Source organism: Dermacentor variabilis, chromosome 3, assembly GCF_050947875.1.
Source record: "Dermacentor variabilis isolate Ectoservices chromosome 3, ASM5094787v1, whole genome shotgun sequence".
Classification (NCBI taxonomy): Eukaryota; Metazoa; Arthropoda; class Arachnida; order Ixodida; family Ixodidae; genus Dermacentor; species Dermacentor variabilis.
The window spans coordinates 1,676,297-1,695,365 of NC_134570.1; the positions used below are offsets into that span (position 1 = coordinate 1,676,297).

Genomic DNA, 19,069 nt, shown 5'->3' on the forward strand with positions numbered 1-19,069 from the left:
GTAAAACGATGCATGATGTCCGTCGAATTAGATGATGGGAGGTGCATACACAGAGTAATGACACATACATATGCAAATATGTTTAGGCATTCCGCGCCTCTTTTGTCAGACACATCCCCATTTTGTAGGAATGGGCAAGGATAGGCCCACAGCCAGTGGCACATATGGACCAAGAATCGGTAATACAAATAAAATAGGGTTAAGAAAGTCGAATAAGCCATCACAGTTATTAAAAGATCAATGTGCTTCAGAGATACCGTAGAGCTGTCATTGTAGGTACAGGCTTTGACATGGTTTATTTTTTTTATTACATAGAGCAGACGCGTGCTTATTGGCACTACTCTATCCATCAAAAAAAATTTTTTTTTCCCTTTTATCCAGAGCATCTGGTGTCAAATACGCGGCTGCCCAGGAAAGGCATAGGCGAAATAAAAAAAAAATAAAGAATGTTGTTTGATATCATGCCTTCTTCTGCTAAAAGATACCTGCTATGGTAGCATAGTGGCTTTCTCGTTGTGCTGCTAAGCCTGATGGCTCGAGGTCAAATTCCAGCGATGGCGACCACATTTCAATGGGGGTGAAAAGCAAAATGGCTTGTCTACTGTGCCTTGTGTGCACATCAAAGAACTGTAGGTACTCAAAATTAATCTGGAGTCTAGCACTGTGGCATGCCTCATAATCACATTGTGGTTTTGGTATGTGAAATCCCAGAATTTAAGTTAATTTCACTAAGAAATCTCTGTGCTTTAGAGATTCATAAAAGTCAACATTGTATCTATACAAGATTTTTGTCATGATTTTGTTTCATTAACCCTCTATTGCATGGCGCCCCATATTTGGCACATACCGGTTACCTTTTTTTTCTTTCTAGTGTGTGAGATGCCCAGTTGAAAATGTGATACCGTAAGAGTAATTCTCATAGTTGTGCGCACTTATTATGGGCAAGTGCTGCCATCTCTTGAGCGATAGACAAAACAGAGGTGAAGTAGATTTTGGGAAGCGACGTGAAACTCGGAGGGGGCAAACATGAGCAATTGGTTTTTTTTTCTCTGAAAATTTCCACCGCAGAAACATGGAAAAATTATTTTGGCATATTTTACGGTCTCACCAATTCAAGCCAGTTCTTAGTTTTCTCAATTTCGTCTGCAACTACAGCAAAGAACCCGAAATCGGTGTGTGCCATATTTGGCATAGTATGAACTTGGAAGACAAAATATGGTAAAATGCTGCCATCTGTTCAATAGCCCGAAGCTGCAGGTCACTCTATCACGTGATAGAATTTTGTCAATCAGTACGGTGAGGGCGAATCATTTACCAAACTGCAGCCTGAAAAGCGAAAAGTAGCTGAAATGTAAAGGACATGGTGCTTCAGAGGAACTCACAAGCGCGATAGATGACGTGGAGTTATCGTGTGTGTGGTGGTACTATAACCGTGCCGTGACATTTCTGTCGAGCTTTGTTGGGAGAGATCCAGTCCAAAAGACTAAGCACTGGCTTAGCTCCGCCAAGGAGTTTCGCGAAATTGATTGCACCAGCGTAGTAAAGGTCCACAACAGGCACATGGGTGGGGTCGACCTATTGTACTCACTGCTTGGACTTTACCGCATACATATCAGGTCGAAGAAATGGCATTTTAGAATTTTTACGCATATGCTAGACTTATCGGTAGTAGCAGCATGGCTATTGTACAGGAGGGTGCAGAAGCAGCTTGGGAAGGAACAAGTACTACCGCTGGCTCAATTCAAAGCTGAAATTGCAGAATGCCTTACCTCACATAAAAAGTGCCTACCCAACAAGCGACCAGGAAGGCCTTCTAGTCAAGACATCGAATTCCAGGTTCAAGTCAAAAAAGCACAGGGACCAGCGGCAGCAATGCCACCCAAAGACATCCGATCTGACCAAGTCGGCCACTGACCAGAATTTGATGAGAAGAAACAAAGATGTAAGCGGCCATCTTGCACAGACAAGTCGTCGGTAAGATAGAAGTGCAACATTCATCTGTGCCTGAACGTAGCAAACAACTGTTTCATTTCACTACACACATCGCACTAAAAAGACCATCGTTTGTGAAGCTTTGTTTTCCGCCCATGGCAGCAAGACCGCTCAGCCATCTTCATGGTGTGCCATATTTGGCACAAAGCTGTATCTTTATTAATACAGTCGTTATAACTCTGAAACTTTTGGTATATGTGTTCAATCAATAATAAAAACTGAAAAAAATAATTTTTAAAATGACTTTTTCATAATTCATGCAATAGAGGGTGCAAAACACAGGTGTTCCCACTGGCAGGAATTTTTTTTCTCCTTTATTTGGTTCACATTCAGTTTCAGTCATCTTCAGCACTGAAGCTTGCAAAAAGAACCACACCCCCGCACAAAGCCCTGATTACTGTGTTCAGATTTATGATACTCACATAGTCAGCACTGCTCAGATGAAAAGGACGAATAACATCACGAATAACTTTGTGATAAGTGAACGACAAGAAAGGGGGTTAACTGAGGGGCCAAATTTTTATTAATCATATCATAGAAAGCCAACAAACAAAGACAAGGATAACACAGGGGAAGTTACTTGTACTGACTAATTGAAACAAAGAAATTATAAATTAAAGAAATTGAAAGTGGATGAAAAAACAACTTGCCGCAGGTGGGGAACGATCCCATCTCTTCGCATTATGCGTGCAACGCTCTACCAGTTGAGCTACTAAAGTCTAGAACAGCAACAACGACTTTATAGAAAAGCAAAAGCAAAACTTACCTGCCAGGAGAACTGGGATCATGTTCCGCAGCAATACAGACATGCAGCCAAAATGTGCTTAAGCAGAGTTGGAATGGGCACAACGGTGACATCTGCAAGGCTGGCACTCATTTCCAAAAAGAGGAATTTCGGTACTGTAGAATCGGATACAACTAGAAATCGCTTTCGAGGCACAGCACTGGAAAGCAAGCCGACGTCTGCCATCTTGCGTGGGTACACACGGCCTTTATTTGGCACCGACTCAATTATAATCAGACTATACAGTCGAACTTCGAAATAACAAATCTCAGTTTATCGAAATTCTCGAAGTAACGATTTCTTTTTTTCATTTCCCAAGCTCTGCCCCATTGAAGACCACATATTTTCTTTTGTGATTTAACGAGGTCGTTTTATACAGCAACCCCGATCTACCAAAGTCCTCAGGCATTGCACGCATGTACCAGGAGCCTCCGTGACAGGCAGATGAAACATTGGGCATGGCGAACAGCACTTTACGTGTGCCCTTAAATGCGCAAATTTTGCCGGCAGCTATCAATCCATAGACCAGAACGTACCACTGTGCCATCTGTCGCATACGTATGAAACACAGTTGGTGGTTTCATCTCGTTATGTGTAGTCTGGTTCACTGAGCATGTTTTCTTCGACCAGTTGGTGGTTTGATTTCGTACGTTTGATCTCTCTGTTCACTGAGCGGTGCACCTTGCAAGAGAAAAGTTTTGTGCCCTGATCTAATGGCCAAAATTATCGCCAAAGTTATGAGCGGCGAAAAGAATGCAACTCTTGCTGAAAGGTATAGGATTTCATCGAGCTCACTTTCACCATTTTGAAATTGAAGAACAGCATGATGAGTGCCATCAATGCTGGTAGTTCAGGCCAACAAAGAAAAAAGCTAAAGGAAGCGGCTTGCGTCGATGTAGAAAAAGCCCTGTACTCGTGGTTCCTTAATATGTGTGCAGAAAACATGCCTTTAAGTGTGGCCATTCTCCAGCAAAAGGCCATTAACTTCGCAAGCATCCTTGGGTGCAACTATTTAAAGAATGGCATGGTATGGCATGGCAGGATGGTCAGCGGTGAGTCAGCAGAGGCAAATCCAATTGGAGCAGAGGACTGGCTGCGTGATCCTATCCCCAACATTTCGGCACATTACAATGTCTCCAATATATACATTTCTGACGGGACAGCATTTTTCTACTGGCTGTTGCCAAGGAAGATGTTGCTTTGAAAAAATGAGAAGTGCTACGGTGGCGAACATAGTAAGCAGCGTCTCACTGTTTTGTTGTGCGCGAACATGGACAGCAGTGAAAAACATGTGCCATTCGTGATTGGAACAAGTGAGAAGCTGTATTGTTTCAGCAGGAAGAAGAGCACGCCAGTGAAATAGGCGTCAAAGAGGCATGGATGACACGGAATTTGTTCAACAACTGGTTGAAGAACTTGGATGCTGATGTTCGCTAGGCAAAACGAAATATCTGCCTCCTTTTGGACAAATGCTCAGCTCACCATGTTCAGGATTGTGTGCTCTCCAACGTTGAGCTGGAATATTTCCCAGCAAACTGCACTTCCCTGATACAACAACTCGACCAGGGTATAATAAACACCATCGAGTGTGCGTACCACAAGCGGGTCATCGAAAGGCTTCTGCTGAACATGGAGCTCCAGAGAGAAGCAAAAATTGGAGGGTTCATGGCCTTGGAGATGCTTTAACGGTTATGGCAGTGGACAAACAGGGGAATCATGGCCAACTGCTTCAAGAAGACTGGATTCAAGTAGAATATTTATTTGAATGAAGTGGAGTGTAAAGCAAATGATGGCGATGAAAGTATGGCATCCACCACTGATATTGTTGACTCGTGGCAGCTGCTGTGCGATCAGGGTGGTGCTCCCAGCGATGCGATGCTCGAGGACTTTGGCTTCCGCGATGCTTGCTCTGTGACAATTGAACAGCTGAACAATGACGCTTTAAGCCAGAGCATCAGACACGGGCACGGAGGACGACGACTCAGTTGAAGAACTCCAGGTGGCAAGCAGCACAGCTACACCAATCTTGGATGCGCTGGATGTCTTCCCCACGCACATGGGTGCACACACACATGAGGCGGCCTTGGTAACTCTGTCAACTTACAAGCACCTCACAACCCCGACGCTAGTGAAAAGCAAGTGGCAGGTTAAGCTTACAGAGTGCTTCGCTTCCTGAATTGGTTGGAATTGCTCTTTAAGGTCAGATAAATATTCCAGCATTCATGAATTCGTTATTTTCCAGATTTGTATGTTGCCCACAAAGTGCCATCTGCCGGGAGTGTTCTCATTTTTATTTGCACTGCTGAAATTGACGAATCTCAATTTAATGAAACTCGCGATTTAACCAAGTTAACCAGTCGCTGCAAGTAGAACTTTGTTATATCAAGGTTCGACTGTACTTGCAACCATCCATCCCCCGAAGTTTCCAGGCAAGGCCACATAGGCAGTCACAGCACAGAAAGAAAAGTCTCTCCTGTAGTACTCTACAGGGACATCTTTGTCTGCGCAATTTTAACACGCCCTTCCTAGTTCCCCTTCCCAAGGATGCCCATGTAGTAACAAGCAGGGAGGTCATACCAGTTGTTACAAGTAAACATATGAAACACAAATTTCACATGGTAGGCAGGGAAATTCACATTTTAAAAATCATGTTGTTCAAGCACAACTCAAGAGCAATAAATTGTTTTTATTGCACCACTTCACTTTAAAGGGCCCCTCACCAGGCCCTATAGCAAATTTCGGTTATGCGCTGGAAGTTGTTACGTGTCCTCTACGGAGCGTTCTGCCACAAAAATTGTTCAAATCGGCTCATTAGTAGCCAAGATAGACATATTTGAGTGCCGTGAACCCATGATATCAGCTGGCAGGCTCCACTGCCAAGCAAGATGCTCTCTCCACTCGCCCCCTCTAGCCTTCGCAAGCGAAATTCCTTCCCTGTGTTCTCCCATACCAGACTTCGAGGCTCGCATGACGCATACGTATGAGCGGTGCGCCTTCATTTTTTTTCTCCTCGCTTCTTTTTTTTTTTTTTTTTTTTTCCTGCGCTATGCATTTTCACTGAACATGCCGCGCACAAGCTGTTGTCTCGTTCGTGCAGTGCACGATTTTGCACGCTGTGCATAAGGAAACATGACTAGCGGTATAATTCAGTGCTACACGAATTCTGAGGCAGAACAAACGGATCACGGAGCGTGATCACACGGTGGAACTTGGTATAAAATGGCATAGTTTCAGTACTTGCGTACGTGATCTCGTGACCGTGGGAACAAGCAGACGAAGCGGAAGTACATCTGTCTTGCTTTGGTGTGAAGTAAAACAAAAGACATGCAGACATTCCGTTTGTGTGTTTTATTATTTCTCTAAACTTCATTTCATCAATTCAAGCAACAGATCACACAGATAACAGATGTTGTCTTGAATAATTCTCGAAGTCACATGTCACCACGAGCAACATCCCACTGCGGACACGATTATGTAGGCACAGGGGCACGATTACGTCACCGTCTGGCTTGGAGCGTGGCGGCCGCGAGTGAAGAGCGAAACGGCGTTCGGATTGAAATTTCAAATCTTTCCGCGGCGCGTAGCGATGTAATACTTTGCAGACACAATTTTTATCACGCTATGTATGCTCTGCACTTGTCAGCTCGAAACGGCCAGAGCTGGTGAGGGGTCCTTTAAGTACCAGTGGAACCAAAAGTAACCACCTAGCTGGAAAACACTTCTTCATGGGAAGCTAGCTGAAGGTAATCAATTACAAGCGTTTACAAGTTTATTATTAATGCATCTGCCTCACAATGCAACACATCGAAAATCGCACTGTAGTGTTACTGTCACTCTTAAAATCACAGGAATCTCGTATGTCTTTACAAATGAGGCAGTGTAGTTGAGCCCACAGTTGAGCCTGAACTGCAGTCAACTGCAGCCCCAGAAGCTTTACTGAAACTTTCTGTGGAACTAAAGCCTTTCTACACAAGTTTTTGCCGACCACCAACCTGGTCAGTGAAACCATAAAATCATAATCATAATAACCATAATAATCACTGCCCAAATCATGAGAGAGACCTGGAAAATTCTTTGAAGCCACAGAGTGAGCGTATGCAGCCTTAGCCCCCCCTATTTGCTGCGAAATGGCATTTTAGTGGGAAACTGCCATCCCTGCACCAGTTAAGCATAAGAACGAAAGCGTCCTTTTGTTGATGCTGCCTTCGTAGCAAACCTGAGACCAAAGCCTAAATCATGTTGCCGTCCTCCTCATCGTCATCTTGGAAGTCAGTGGCACAGCCATAATCCTAGATATAGCTGATGCCCTTGGTTCTCTGTTCACTGTTCTCACTCTTTTGTTAAATTTCTATCTTTCTAATGGGTTGTCGCTTTTGGGTGGTTGGTGTTGGGCCGTTCTTGCTGCAGTTTGGTGCTCCTTGTACCAACGTGGCACGGAGTTCGCTCATGGAGGATGTTCCATGAAAAACAAGTCTTGTGTAATGTCTGGTTGCACATTGTTTTGCATAGTTCGCAGTGCCATTTTAAAAGCATCCTTTAATATGTGTGATCATCATCATCATCAGCCTGGTTACGCCCACTGCAGGGCAAAGGCCTCTTCCATACGTCTCCAACAACCCCGGTCATGTACTAATTGTGGCCATGTCATCCCTGCAAACTTCTTAATCTCATCCGCCCACCTAACTTTCTGCCTCCCCCTGCTACGCTTCCCTTCCCTTGGAATCCAGTCCGTAACCCTTAATGACCATCGGTTATCTTCCCTCCTCATTACATGTCCTGCCCATGCCCATTTCTTTTTCTTGATTTCAACTAAGATGTCATTAACTTGCGTTTGTTCCCTCACCCATCTGCTCTTTTCTTATCCCTTAGCGTTACATCCATTGTTCTTCTTTCCATAGCTTGTTGCGTCGTCCTCAATTTAAGTAGAACCCTTTTCGTAAGCCTCCAGGTTTCTGCCCCGTAGGTGAGTACTGGTAAGACACAGCTATTATACACTTTTCTCTTGAGGGATAATGGCAACCTGCTGTTCATGATCTGAGAATGCCTGCCAAACGCACCCCAGCCCATTCTTATTTTTCTGATTATTTCAGTCTTATGATCCGGATCCGCCTTCACTACCTGCCCTAAGTAGATGTATTCCCTTACCACTTCCAGTGCCTCACTACCTATCGTAAATTGCTGTTCTCTTCCGAGACTGTTAAACATTACTTTAGTTTTCTGCAGATTAATTTTTAGACCCACTCTTTTGCTTTGCCTCTCCAGGTCAGTGAGCATGCATTGCAATTGGTCCCCTGAGTTACTAAGCAAGGCAATATCATCAGCCAATCGCAAGTTACTAAGGTATTCTCCATTAACTTTTATCCCCACTTCTTCCCAATCCAGGTCTCTGAATACCTCCTGTAAACATGCTGTGAATAGCATTGGAGATATCGTATCTCCCTGCCTGACGCCTTTCTTTATTGGGATTTTGTTGCTTGCTTTATGGAGGACTACGGTGGCTGTGGAGCCGCTATAGATATCTTTCAGTATTTTTACATACGGCTCGCCTACACCCTGATTCCGTAATGCCTCCATGACTGCTGAGGTTTCGACTGAATCAAACGCTTTCACGTAATCAACGAAAGCTATATATAAAGGTTGGTTATATTCCGCACTTTTCTCTATCACCTGATTGATAGTGTGAATATGGTTTATTGTTGAGTAGCCTTTACAGAACCCTGCCTGGTCCTTTGGTTGACAGAAGTCTAAGGTGTTGCTGATTCTATTTGCGATTACCTTAGTAAATAGTTTGTCGGCAACTGACAGTAAGCTGATCGGTCTATAATTTTTCAAGTCTTTGGCGTCCCCTTTCTTAACGATTAGGGTTATGTTAGCGTTCTTCCAAGATTCCGGTACGCTCGAGGTCATGAGGCATTGCGTATACAGGGTGGCCAGTTTCTCTAGAACAATCTGCCCACCATCCTTCAACAAATCTGCTGTTACCTGATCCTCCCCAGCTGCCTTCCCCTTTGCATAGCTCCCAAGGCTTTCTTTACTTCGTCCGGCATTACCTGTGAGATTTCGAATTCCTCTACACTATTCTATCTTCCATTATTGTCGTGGGTGCCACTGGTAATGTATAAATCTCTATAGAACTCCTCAGCCACTTGAACTGTCTCACCCATATTAGTAATGATGTTGCCGGCTTTATCTCTTAATATATACATCTGATTCTTGCCAATTCCTAGTTTCTTCTTCACTGGTTTTAGGCTTCTTCCGTTCCTGAGAGCATGTTCAATTCTATCCATATTATACTTCCTTATGTCAGCTGTCTTACGCTTGTTGATTAACTTCAAAAGTTCTGCCAGTTCTATTCTAGCTGTAGGATTAGAGGCTTTCATACATTGGCGTTTCTTGATCAGATCTTTCATCTCCTGCAATAGCTTACTGGAATCCTGTCTAACGGAGTTATCACTGACTTCTATTGCACACTGTTTAATGATGCCCACAAGATTGTCGTTCATTGCTTCAACACTAAGGTCCTCTTCCTGAGTTAAAGCCGAATACCTGTTCTGTAGCTTGATCTGGAATTTTTCTATTTTCCCTCTTACCGCTAACTCATTGATCGGCTTCTTATGTACCAGTTTCTTCCGTTTCCTCCTCAGGTCTAGGCTAATTCGAGTGCTTACCATCCTATGGTCACTGCAGCGCACCTTGACGAGCATGTCCACATCTTGTATCTTGTATGATGCCAGGGTTAGCGCAGAGTATGAAGTCTATTTAATTTCCAGTCTCGTTGTTCGGGCTCCTCCACGTCCACTTTCAGTTATCCCACTTGCGGAAGAAGGTATTCATTATCCGCATATTATTCTGTTCCGCAACCTCTACTAATAACTTTCCCCTGCTATTCCTAGTGCCTATGCCATATTCCCCTACTGCCTCGCCTGCTTCTTGCCTACCTTGGCAATAAAGTTGCCCATCAGTATAGTGTATTTTGTTTTCACTCTACCCATCGCCGATTCCACGTCTTCATAGAAGCTTTTGACTTCCTGGTCATCATGACTGGATGTAGGGGCATAGACCTGTACAACCTTCATTTTGTACCTCTTATTAAGTTTCACAACAACACCTGCCACCCTCTCGTTAATGCTATAGAATTCCTGTATGTTACCAGCTACATTCTTATTAATCAGGAATCCGACTCCTAGTTCTCGTCTCTCCGCTAAGCCCCGGTAGCACAGGATGTGCCTGCTTTTTAGCACTGTATACGCTTCTTTTGGCCTCCTAACTTCACTGAGCCCTATTATATCCCATTTACTGCCCTCTAATTCCTCTAATAGCACTGCTAGACTCGCCTCACTAGATAACGTTCTAGCATTAAACGTTGCCAGGTTCATATTCCAATGGAAGCCTGTCAGGAGCCAGGAATTCTTTGCACCCTCTGCTGCGTCGCAGGTCTGACCGCCGCCGTGCTCAGTTGCTTCGCAGCCGCTGGGGACTGAGGGCCGGGGTTTGATTGTTGTGTTCATATAGGAGGTTGTGGCCAAGTACTGCACCAGGGTGGCCAATCCTGCTCTGGTGAGGGAGTGCGTTACTGGTTCTGGTCACCGGGATCAGGCCACACACCAGGCCTGTTTATGCAATTTTATCAACACGCGGATTTTAAAAAAAAATCTGGTGGAAAATTGCGCGGCACCGGGATTCGAACCATGGACCTCTTGCACGCGAGGCGGGTGTTCTACCTCTACGCCACCGCTGCACCTGCATATGTGTACTCAACTACTGATGTGGAATTTGCTTATTATTACGGACCTTCATTGCAACCCTGCATGATTGGAAAAGCAGATTCTGTAGTTGTAATTTAATGAGCTTTCACATGTTCCATGGCACAGTTATGCTGGGTAGATTGTGCATATTAGAAGAAACCTCTGCACATCTTCATAGTCGCTTCAGTTTAGTTGCACATGTCCTAGGGCAAGGTCTTGTTGACTTGCCCTAGTTCAGCAAACTTTCTTTTATTCTTGCTTGCTTGATGTATGCCAAATGCACATCTTTTGCAAGTCTAAATGGTAGAAGCAAATTTATTTATAGGATGAAGCCATTTTATTAAAAGTAATGAAACTAATTTAGTAAATTTTTAGCCTGAGTACCTCATTGATACACATAAAGCCAACTATGCGATAATTATCGACTATTTCCATTGAAACTAAGACCTTATCTGGTATATCTGTGTATATTTAATGATGTGCCAAAAGTGCTTGTCACTGCGCCAAATCAGCCTTTTTTTTTTTTTTTGCCTGCACCAACACCTGTTCCAGAAAGTCAAACGGCTGTTCCACCACTGACCTCAGCAATGATGTGGGAGTAGTGACATAAGCTGTAGCAATTCTTTCTCACACAGTTTGCTAGATGTGGGCTTTTTGCTATTCAGTTTGGATGTATTAGTTAAATTACTTTAGTAACTGATATTTGATGAATATGTTTGTGCTCCATGGCTGGTCCACTTTTCTACAGCCAATGCTTGAATAGAATTTTTCCTATACTCTACGTGCCTCGTAAAGCATAACTCCATGTTGAGGTTGTTTGGCCCACGAACATGAGGCATGCAGATTTCTGTGGAGGGCAGGAATAGTGATTCAGGAAAAAATTGTACTTCATATGGGCACATTGAAATATGTGGCCACAAGTTTGGATCTTCGTTTAAGGTCAGATTAACTGAAAAATTGAATTAAGTGAAGTGCAATTAAAGGGAGGCCTAGTGCAGCTATCAAAAAGCTCATGCTGCCTGGATCGAGCCCTCTTCAATCGAGCTCTGCTCAGTGGCAACTGCTTCTCATTTCGTGGCTTGCATCCATTGATTTCACCACCCAGTAGCCACAATAATCTCGCATAAGAAACAGCGATGAACAGCACCAACCACAGCCAAACAATGTTTGGCAAAGCATGACTCTGAGTGATGTGAAAAGTTTGCTTAAAAATCCCATCTCCCAAAAAAGCATCAGTCAATGCTTTTTGTTTGGTTTTCCAGCCAAACCAGACACACCATGGCTGAGAACATACCTTTCTTGCTTCCTTTCTTTTTCTTCTGTGCATTCTTTACGCATTTGGCTAGAAAAGTATGAAAAGCACTTCTTTCAACGAAGGCATCCACTCTACCACTCTGTGTCCTTGTCTTGTCTTGAAAACAGTGTTCGTGTATGTTTTTTGACAGCAAACACATGCCACACTCACATGAAAGAATTTGTTTTATTTTCTACAGTGCAGTAAGAACTGAATTTGCTGAGCAGCTTCTTTATTAGTTGAGGAATCTGGAATAAGCACTAGAAAGGAGTTGTGAACACAATGGCCCTCCATCTTTAACACAGGTTACATACAGAAGGATCCTGCAGTTGGCCCCTGATTAGTGATGGCTCCCCCATCTTTCATTTCTGGCTTGAGTGATGAGATGCACATGGTTGTTTGGAAAACAAGGTCGACAGTACCCATTTACGACACTTGTCAGATAATCTTGAATCTTTCTTATATCTCGGTAGAAAAAAGAATTCTTTTTTTTTTTTTCATCAGTTTTTCTGGCTCTTTTTTACTTTCTTTAACTGTTGCAACTCATTGCTGGACAAGGGAAGCTGTGTGATGCATTCTGATTAGGGCAGATGAACGAGTGCTTAGCTCTTGTTGAGCAAAAGTGATAGCTCAGCATGCAAGGAAACTGAACTGCACCACCATCGCCGATTCTAGAGAGGTGGGGCCATAAGGAATGTATTATTCCACGCCCAGAGGCAAATAATATGTGCGACACAAAACCTGTCTTATTAAGTGCCTGTGTTGTTGGTGTATGGTGCACATGTAGCAGATCTAATGCTCAATCCTGTCAGCTCAGTTTTCATTTCCTGCATGCCTTGCTCACTGCTATGTCCATTTTTCTAGAATTGCAGCTTAAAAAATATACTTCCGTACTTCCCAGTCTTTACAGGGAAACACTTGACATCAATTGCGCATCTGATTGCAATGGCTTCCTTTTAATCTTTTCCAGGAGTTTGGAGCCCTCTCGTCAAAAGAACTGGAGCCCTCACATCAGGAGTAGCTTGCTACTTGTGGACCTAACAGTTTTCAAGGTGTTGACCACACTTCTAATTTGTTAGTCCTTGAGAAATTTAAAGCAGCAAATAGTACCTTACCTTGCAATGCATTTATTTCTGTTCTTGTTACAATGCTGTTCTTGTATATTGGTCTCAAGAATGAGCTTTAAATATGTAGGTTTGTGTATTTGCTACTGAAGAGTAAGAACCAGTATGTTTTCAAATAACAAAATAAAGTGGGAAACAACATGGGTGCATTCATGTGCATCCAGATGTTATGTTGGAATCAAATTGTGTATGCAGAGAGAGCACAAAAAGTAGATGGAATGCACTGACATATTTTAACACATTTAGTGCTTGCTTGGGCCTGGTTAAAAGCATCTTCTGTCATCTGATTTAGGTGTCAAACTTAAAAGAAATGTACATCTTGGTAGTACCTGTGTTCATTCAAGTTGCTCTCAATAAGTCTGGTTCATGCTTTTCCATTTCCATTTGACTGCACATTTCACTCCTTGCCATACTTCATAGACCACGTGAACCTTGACGTTCGTAACTACTGTGACATCTCATATGCAAGACTTGTGATCATCCTTTATATGTTACCCCACCCCTTATGTAATGCCCCAAAAGAGGTCTTTAAGGAAATAAAATGAAACAAAACCAAAAAAAAAGGTGATCATGCAGGTCTACCTGCTTGAAGCATTTGTTGTTGAATTTTTTTTATCACATGTGTTTAGTGCTTAGACACCTCCTGACAACGAAAACTTGAGTTGCCTCTGTGCAGTTCATTTTAGAGCTGTTGTGGTATTTGTAAGCAAAAATGAATTTGCTAACACATTGGCATTTATTGGCACTGCTAGTCAGGCCTGTCCTTTGCAGGTAGGCTCTCTGCCAGTCTGCCATCTTGTGCATGCTTGCCATGAAGTCTGGTCAGAGCCTATGTTGCACTCTCAGTTGAACACATCATGCAAATGTCAACGAACAATTGCATGGACACATTAAAAGTGGGTAGAATAGGCTATCCATAAAAGTTGCACGAAGACTAGTTGTTCTAATGTTGTGGTTCTAACTGTTGTAGCCAAGTCATGAAAAAAAATAATAATATGCATGGGGGCCATACAGGGTCAAATTCTGATGTGTAAACGCCAGACTGAACGGCCTGCATAAAGTATCTACCGGGTGACTCGATCGGGGGGGGGGGGGGGGGGAACTGACAGTCTCAGTGTGATGTGCAACCAATGCAATATTGGCTTCACTTAGCGTAAGCAAATACCTCACTTGTTTGCTGGACCTGGGAAGCCTTTGACACCAATGTCAGTTGCATGCTGTGGGAGTCATTGTAGTGCAGATAAGACAGATGCAAGGAACACAACAGCATGTGCATCTCCTCTGCGCTTCTCCAAGTATTGGCTGACTTGCTCAAAAACAATTTTTCAATTCAGTGCTGCTTGCTTGCAATGTTGTATGTTTTTTTGCGACCACTGCAGTCTCCTGGTTTCTATTGCTGTGTATAATAGCCTACAGCAAGCAAGCACCATTTACAAACAAAATAGTGTGTATGGTAACAGGAGTCCTGAACGGAAGGCAAAAGTTGAACAAGGGAAGTGCCCAGACTATGTATAGACAAAGTTTGCGGCATTGCAGTGCACACCGGCCACTTCATCGAGGTATGCAGCAACACTTCAAATGTGTCTTCGTCCAGTGTTTTCCCCCTAATTTGTTATGATTCACTTTTCTGTTACATTTTGTTGTTTGTTTCTTTAAGAGATAGGAGAGTGCACTTAAGCATTGTTGTCCTGAGTCGGCTTGTGCTGCATCTTTCCTGTGTAATAATAAAACAATGTTCTTAAGGAGCAGACAATGGGTGTGCACCTTAATTACTGTGCATCATCTTCTAAAAGTGATTTGTTTACAAATAACACCATTCTGAATCTTCTCTCCGGGCATACTTTAAAATTTTTCTCTTCTCTCACTCTCTCTATTTTTGTGTTTGTGTGTGTGTGTGTGTGTGTGTGTGTGTGTTGCAAAACAGACAATTCACAGGATTGTGCCTGTTCTGACACCACACTTGTTGTCGAGACATCCCCATTCTGCTCTTTGGCACTTTTGTTGTGTAATGCAAACAAGCGCACTGCCACAGAAGTGACCAAAATGCGTAGCTTTAACGCTCCTTTTGTTGACATTTGTATGTTGGAGCGTTCATAGAAATTATGCTTTAGAAAATTCATACATCAAGCATGAGCTCGGCTGTAAACTGTTGTGTTGCCAGCAGCAGAGTGTATGGTGGAATTATTTGACGTGACAACTGCTGCCGCACTAACTGTTATGATGTGCGTAGTGTTGTCATTCCTTTCCATCAGGAGTTGTCCGACGATTTCTCCGAGCTGCTGGAGTGACTTGATGTGGTGCATGACGACGACCAGGATCCCAGGCTGCACGAGCTGGGGCTGGGAGGGGTCGGCCGCCGGTATGGTACGGGTCGCTTGCGCGCACTGCACACGGATAAGCCTATGAAGCTGGTAGACAACCGCAATGCAGCCAGCCTGATGTTAAGACTGCAGCTGCTGCACAAGTTTTACTGCATCTGAAAGAACTTGGCTACTTTTGATGGCTGACGAAAGCGGAATTTCAACTTTGGGTAGAGATTTCAAAATTGAGTAAATGCCAGTGCTTGAATGACATGTTGGAGCATGATGTTTCAGTGCAGTTAAACCACTGCTGTTTTGTGCAGAAGTAAACAGTACTGAAGTACCAATGGTCCTGGCTGTTGAGATGACACTTAATGCAGAAAATCAAGTTGAGTTGAACAGGTTCATAGGCAAAGTTGGCATTAGGAGTACGAACAGTGGCAATGGTGAAGGTGTGTACTGTGCTGAAACTGTGGCATGGAGGCAATCGTGATTCAACTAGCCACGCGATTTTCTCTCTGCATGCATACTCGTGCTGCTTATTGTATTGAATACACATAGCACCATATCATACAGCTATGCCTATTTGTATTTATGCAGAACAGTAAGTAAAAACTTCCATTCATGTTGAAGAGGCATAAATGTGTGAATATTTACGGTGTGCACAGTCGACTTTCTTAAAGCCTGATGTGTAATAAAGGCGTGTGCCATTGGTGATGTGTCTGAGCCACATTTGACGCCACAGCATTAGCGCCGGTGATGCGTGATGCGGAATGCTGTAAAGGCCAGATTTCTCACTGCATCATTGACTTTATTGCTGTAGTATAATACGTGAGGAAGGCGGCGAGCAAACGGCAAATAGATGCCAAGCATGCGATGTGGCGCGGGTACACAATTATGCCGGTGTTCACCCTTCCTACTGGCTATAGGGCGTCTGCAAGAAACTGCCGAGGAAGTATAGGGATGTAGCAACACCCCGCTGTAGCATTCGTGTAAATGCAGCTTGTGGTCGCAATGCCAAAACATTTCTTGCGTAAATCTACCGACCATGGAGCATGTATGGACAGGAAGGGAAGCAACTGCTGAGCAGACGCGGTGTGGATGAACACCTCTTGAGGGGCATTCGGCCTTCCTATTGGCTAAGGAGTCCTGCAGCTTCCACAGTGCTGCAAGGAACTGCTGAGATAAGCAAGTTTAGCATCATTCCTCATTTCCAGCTTGTTTGTACCTCATCCCGATCACCATAGTCTCTCCTACAATAATTACTAGAGGGAACTCTGGTGCTGCGGTCATTCAGCCACTATGGAAATGATGGTTAGTACATGGATTTGTCCGATCTTTGTGCTGGTGGATTCAGACGTTCATGTGGCTTCATTTATTACGCTTTTTCTCTCTTCATAGGCCTAAATTTCAAGGCAGTCTATACTTTTCTTTTAGATGCAGAATAAGAGCCTGAAAACATGCATAATTGCTGCTAATTGCAGTGGTTCTGCTTGTTCATGCTGCAGTGGTTTCAATACTGGGCTTCTGTGCTAGAGGTCTTGTGTTCGAATCCTGCGGCCAGAGAATTTTATTAATTTTTAAGTATTTACAATGCAGTACTTTCTTAAAAATGATCACATTGCAAAGTCACGAAGCAGTTTAAAGCCAGAAGGACAAAGTTTGGGCAAATTTACATACTGCCCATCATTCCCATTATGGTGGTCACCGTAAGTCCCATGCTTGCTGGACCGTTCTGCTTTCAGCTTCTGTAGACACAAGCGCCACAGTTCCCTTCAGTAATTGTATGAAACTCAATGCCCACCACTGTACTAATGCATCCCCTAGAAGCTCCAAAACTTGTCAGAGCTGTTTAACTGCGAACATAGCGGAGGTTTTTTTGCACCACTATCCATGACGCCTCGCATGTGCCCAGTTCGATCCAAATTGACGCCTGTTGGTTGCTTTCTGCCATGAAAGCAAGAAATAAATGGTGAAATCTGCTATCACTTAGTCTAATCTCATGCCGAGAACAAACCATTTGGTATGTTGAGTTATTATTGAGGTCAGCTTTTTGTTTTGAAAGCTGCTAGGCCTACGGAGATGGGTGTCGAACCTTAGTCACGGCTAGGGTTGCATCTGCGAATACGCAGAAGCTTCAGCCATCGCGCTAGCTATTAAAACTAAGGACGCTCTAGGACAATCGTCGATAACTCTTAACAGATTCACAAGTCGCATGTAGACTCTTTCTCACCGGGAGGCTACCACACAGCACCACTCGCCCATTAGGATCCAACCTAACGCAGAAACACATGATCATCTGGTGCCCGGGTCACGCAGGACTCGAGGGCAATGAGAGAGCGGACGGCGCAGCTCGTGCTTTTATCAACCGAGCGGCCGACCACTCTGACGAAAACCCCTTTTTACCACGAGACATCCTTGAGCACCAACGGCGCGGGCGAAGAAAGTACAGTCCACTACACCTTGACCTATCCAGGCAGGACTCTTATGACTGGCACCGAATACAGACGCACACATTTCCGAACCTTTATTTGAAAAATGCCATTCACCCAACGCTGTGCAGCGTTCGCTGTCCTTGGTGCGGAGGCCGGCCAACTCTCGCTCACATTACGTGGGACTGCCAGAACAGGCCACCCGAAATTAATACACCAAAAATAGCCGGCAAACTTTCCAGAAGGGAGCAGTGGGAGACTTGGCTCGCCAGCGAGGATCGGGAGACGCAACTAGCGCTCCTCGACCAAGCACGGCGGACCGCTCAAGCCAGTGGGGCCCTGGATTAGGGGCTCCACCCACTCGCTTTCTGCATTTTTTTTTTAATAAACATTTCGATATATTAGTAGTGGTTTGATTTCAACTTAGCGGATGGCGCCGCAGCACTAGCGCTGACAATGCGTTGGCAATGCGCAATGCTATAAAAGCGTTATTCCTCACTGCATCATGTGCTCGGCTTAATGGACAGCTACATACCCGGAAGGTGTGGCAAATATTGACTATTCTAGGCCATGCAAACCCGAGACATAACTAAACTGCAAATGTTGGAACATAAAATGCAGAGGAGCTAACTGCTGAACTTTTGCACATATATTTTTTTTTAATCAATAGCAACGATCATCTCTTACCAGATTACGGCGAGTACGGTTATGACAGCACCAAAGGCATCGACCCACCTTCTCCCCTTCATGAATTACATGCTGCCATACAGAACTTAAAGAGAACACTGCCTCCAGAGTAGATGGAATCACTTTGCAGATAATTTTCAAGAGGCTCTGCTGGAATATACAAACATAGAATGGGAAAAAGTAATTCCAAAACAGTGGAAGGCAGCAGTAGTAATACCACTTCCCAAGCATAGAAAACCATAGGACAAAATATCTAATTTCTGGCCCATATCATTAACTTTCTGTGTAGGAATATTAATGGGTAAGATGGTTTTAGAACTACTTCAGTGGCACTCGGAAGGCTTTTAACTTTTACCTGACAATCATAGGCTTCAGAAAACGTCATTACTCGGGACGCTGCGCTGAGGATGAGAAACCAGGTAGTCGATTTACCAAGTATAGATCGGCTAAGAACAATCATGGGGGTTGATATGCAACAAACTTGATAGTGTCACCTACTTCGCAATTCTAGAAAACCTCAACGCAACTAAACTGAGACCTAGAGTATACAGCTGTGTTGGACTTCCCAAGTGAAAGGACTATTATAGTGAAACTTGAGCCATGTCTCATCTAGCCATCCAATCACGCACGTAACATCTCAAGGTTCTATTCTCTCACGGACTTTATTTAACATTGCGATCATGAAGCTACCCACATTACTAGAAAAAATAC

The 19,069-nt window shown here is 43.8% G+C and overlaps 1 protein-coding gene across 1 annotated transcript in view; it reads left to right on the forward strand.

The window, feature by feature from the left end:
- geminin (geminin DNA replication inhibitor) overlaps positions 1 to 15,953 on the forward strand; it is a 34,403-nt gene extending 18,450 nt beyond the window's left edge. The window contains exon 6 of the mRNA XM_075684052.1: positions 12,786 to 15,953. Within this exon, the coding sequence (XP_075540167.1) occupies positions 12,786 to 12,836 (51 nt within the window). The 3' untranslated portion in view covers positions 12,837 to 15,953. The remainder of the gene's footprint in view (positions 1 to 12,785) is intronic.
- Positions 15,954 to 19,069: the final 3,116 nt, after the last annotated feature.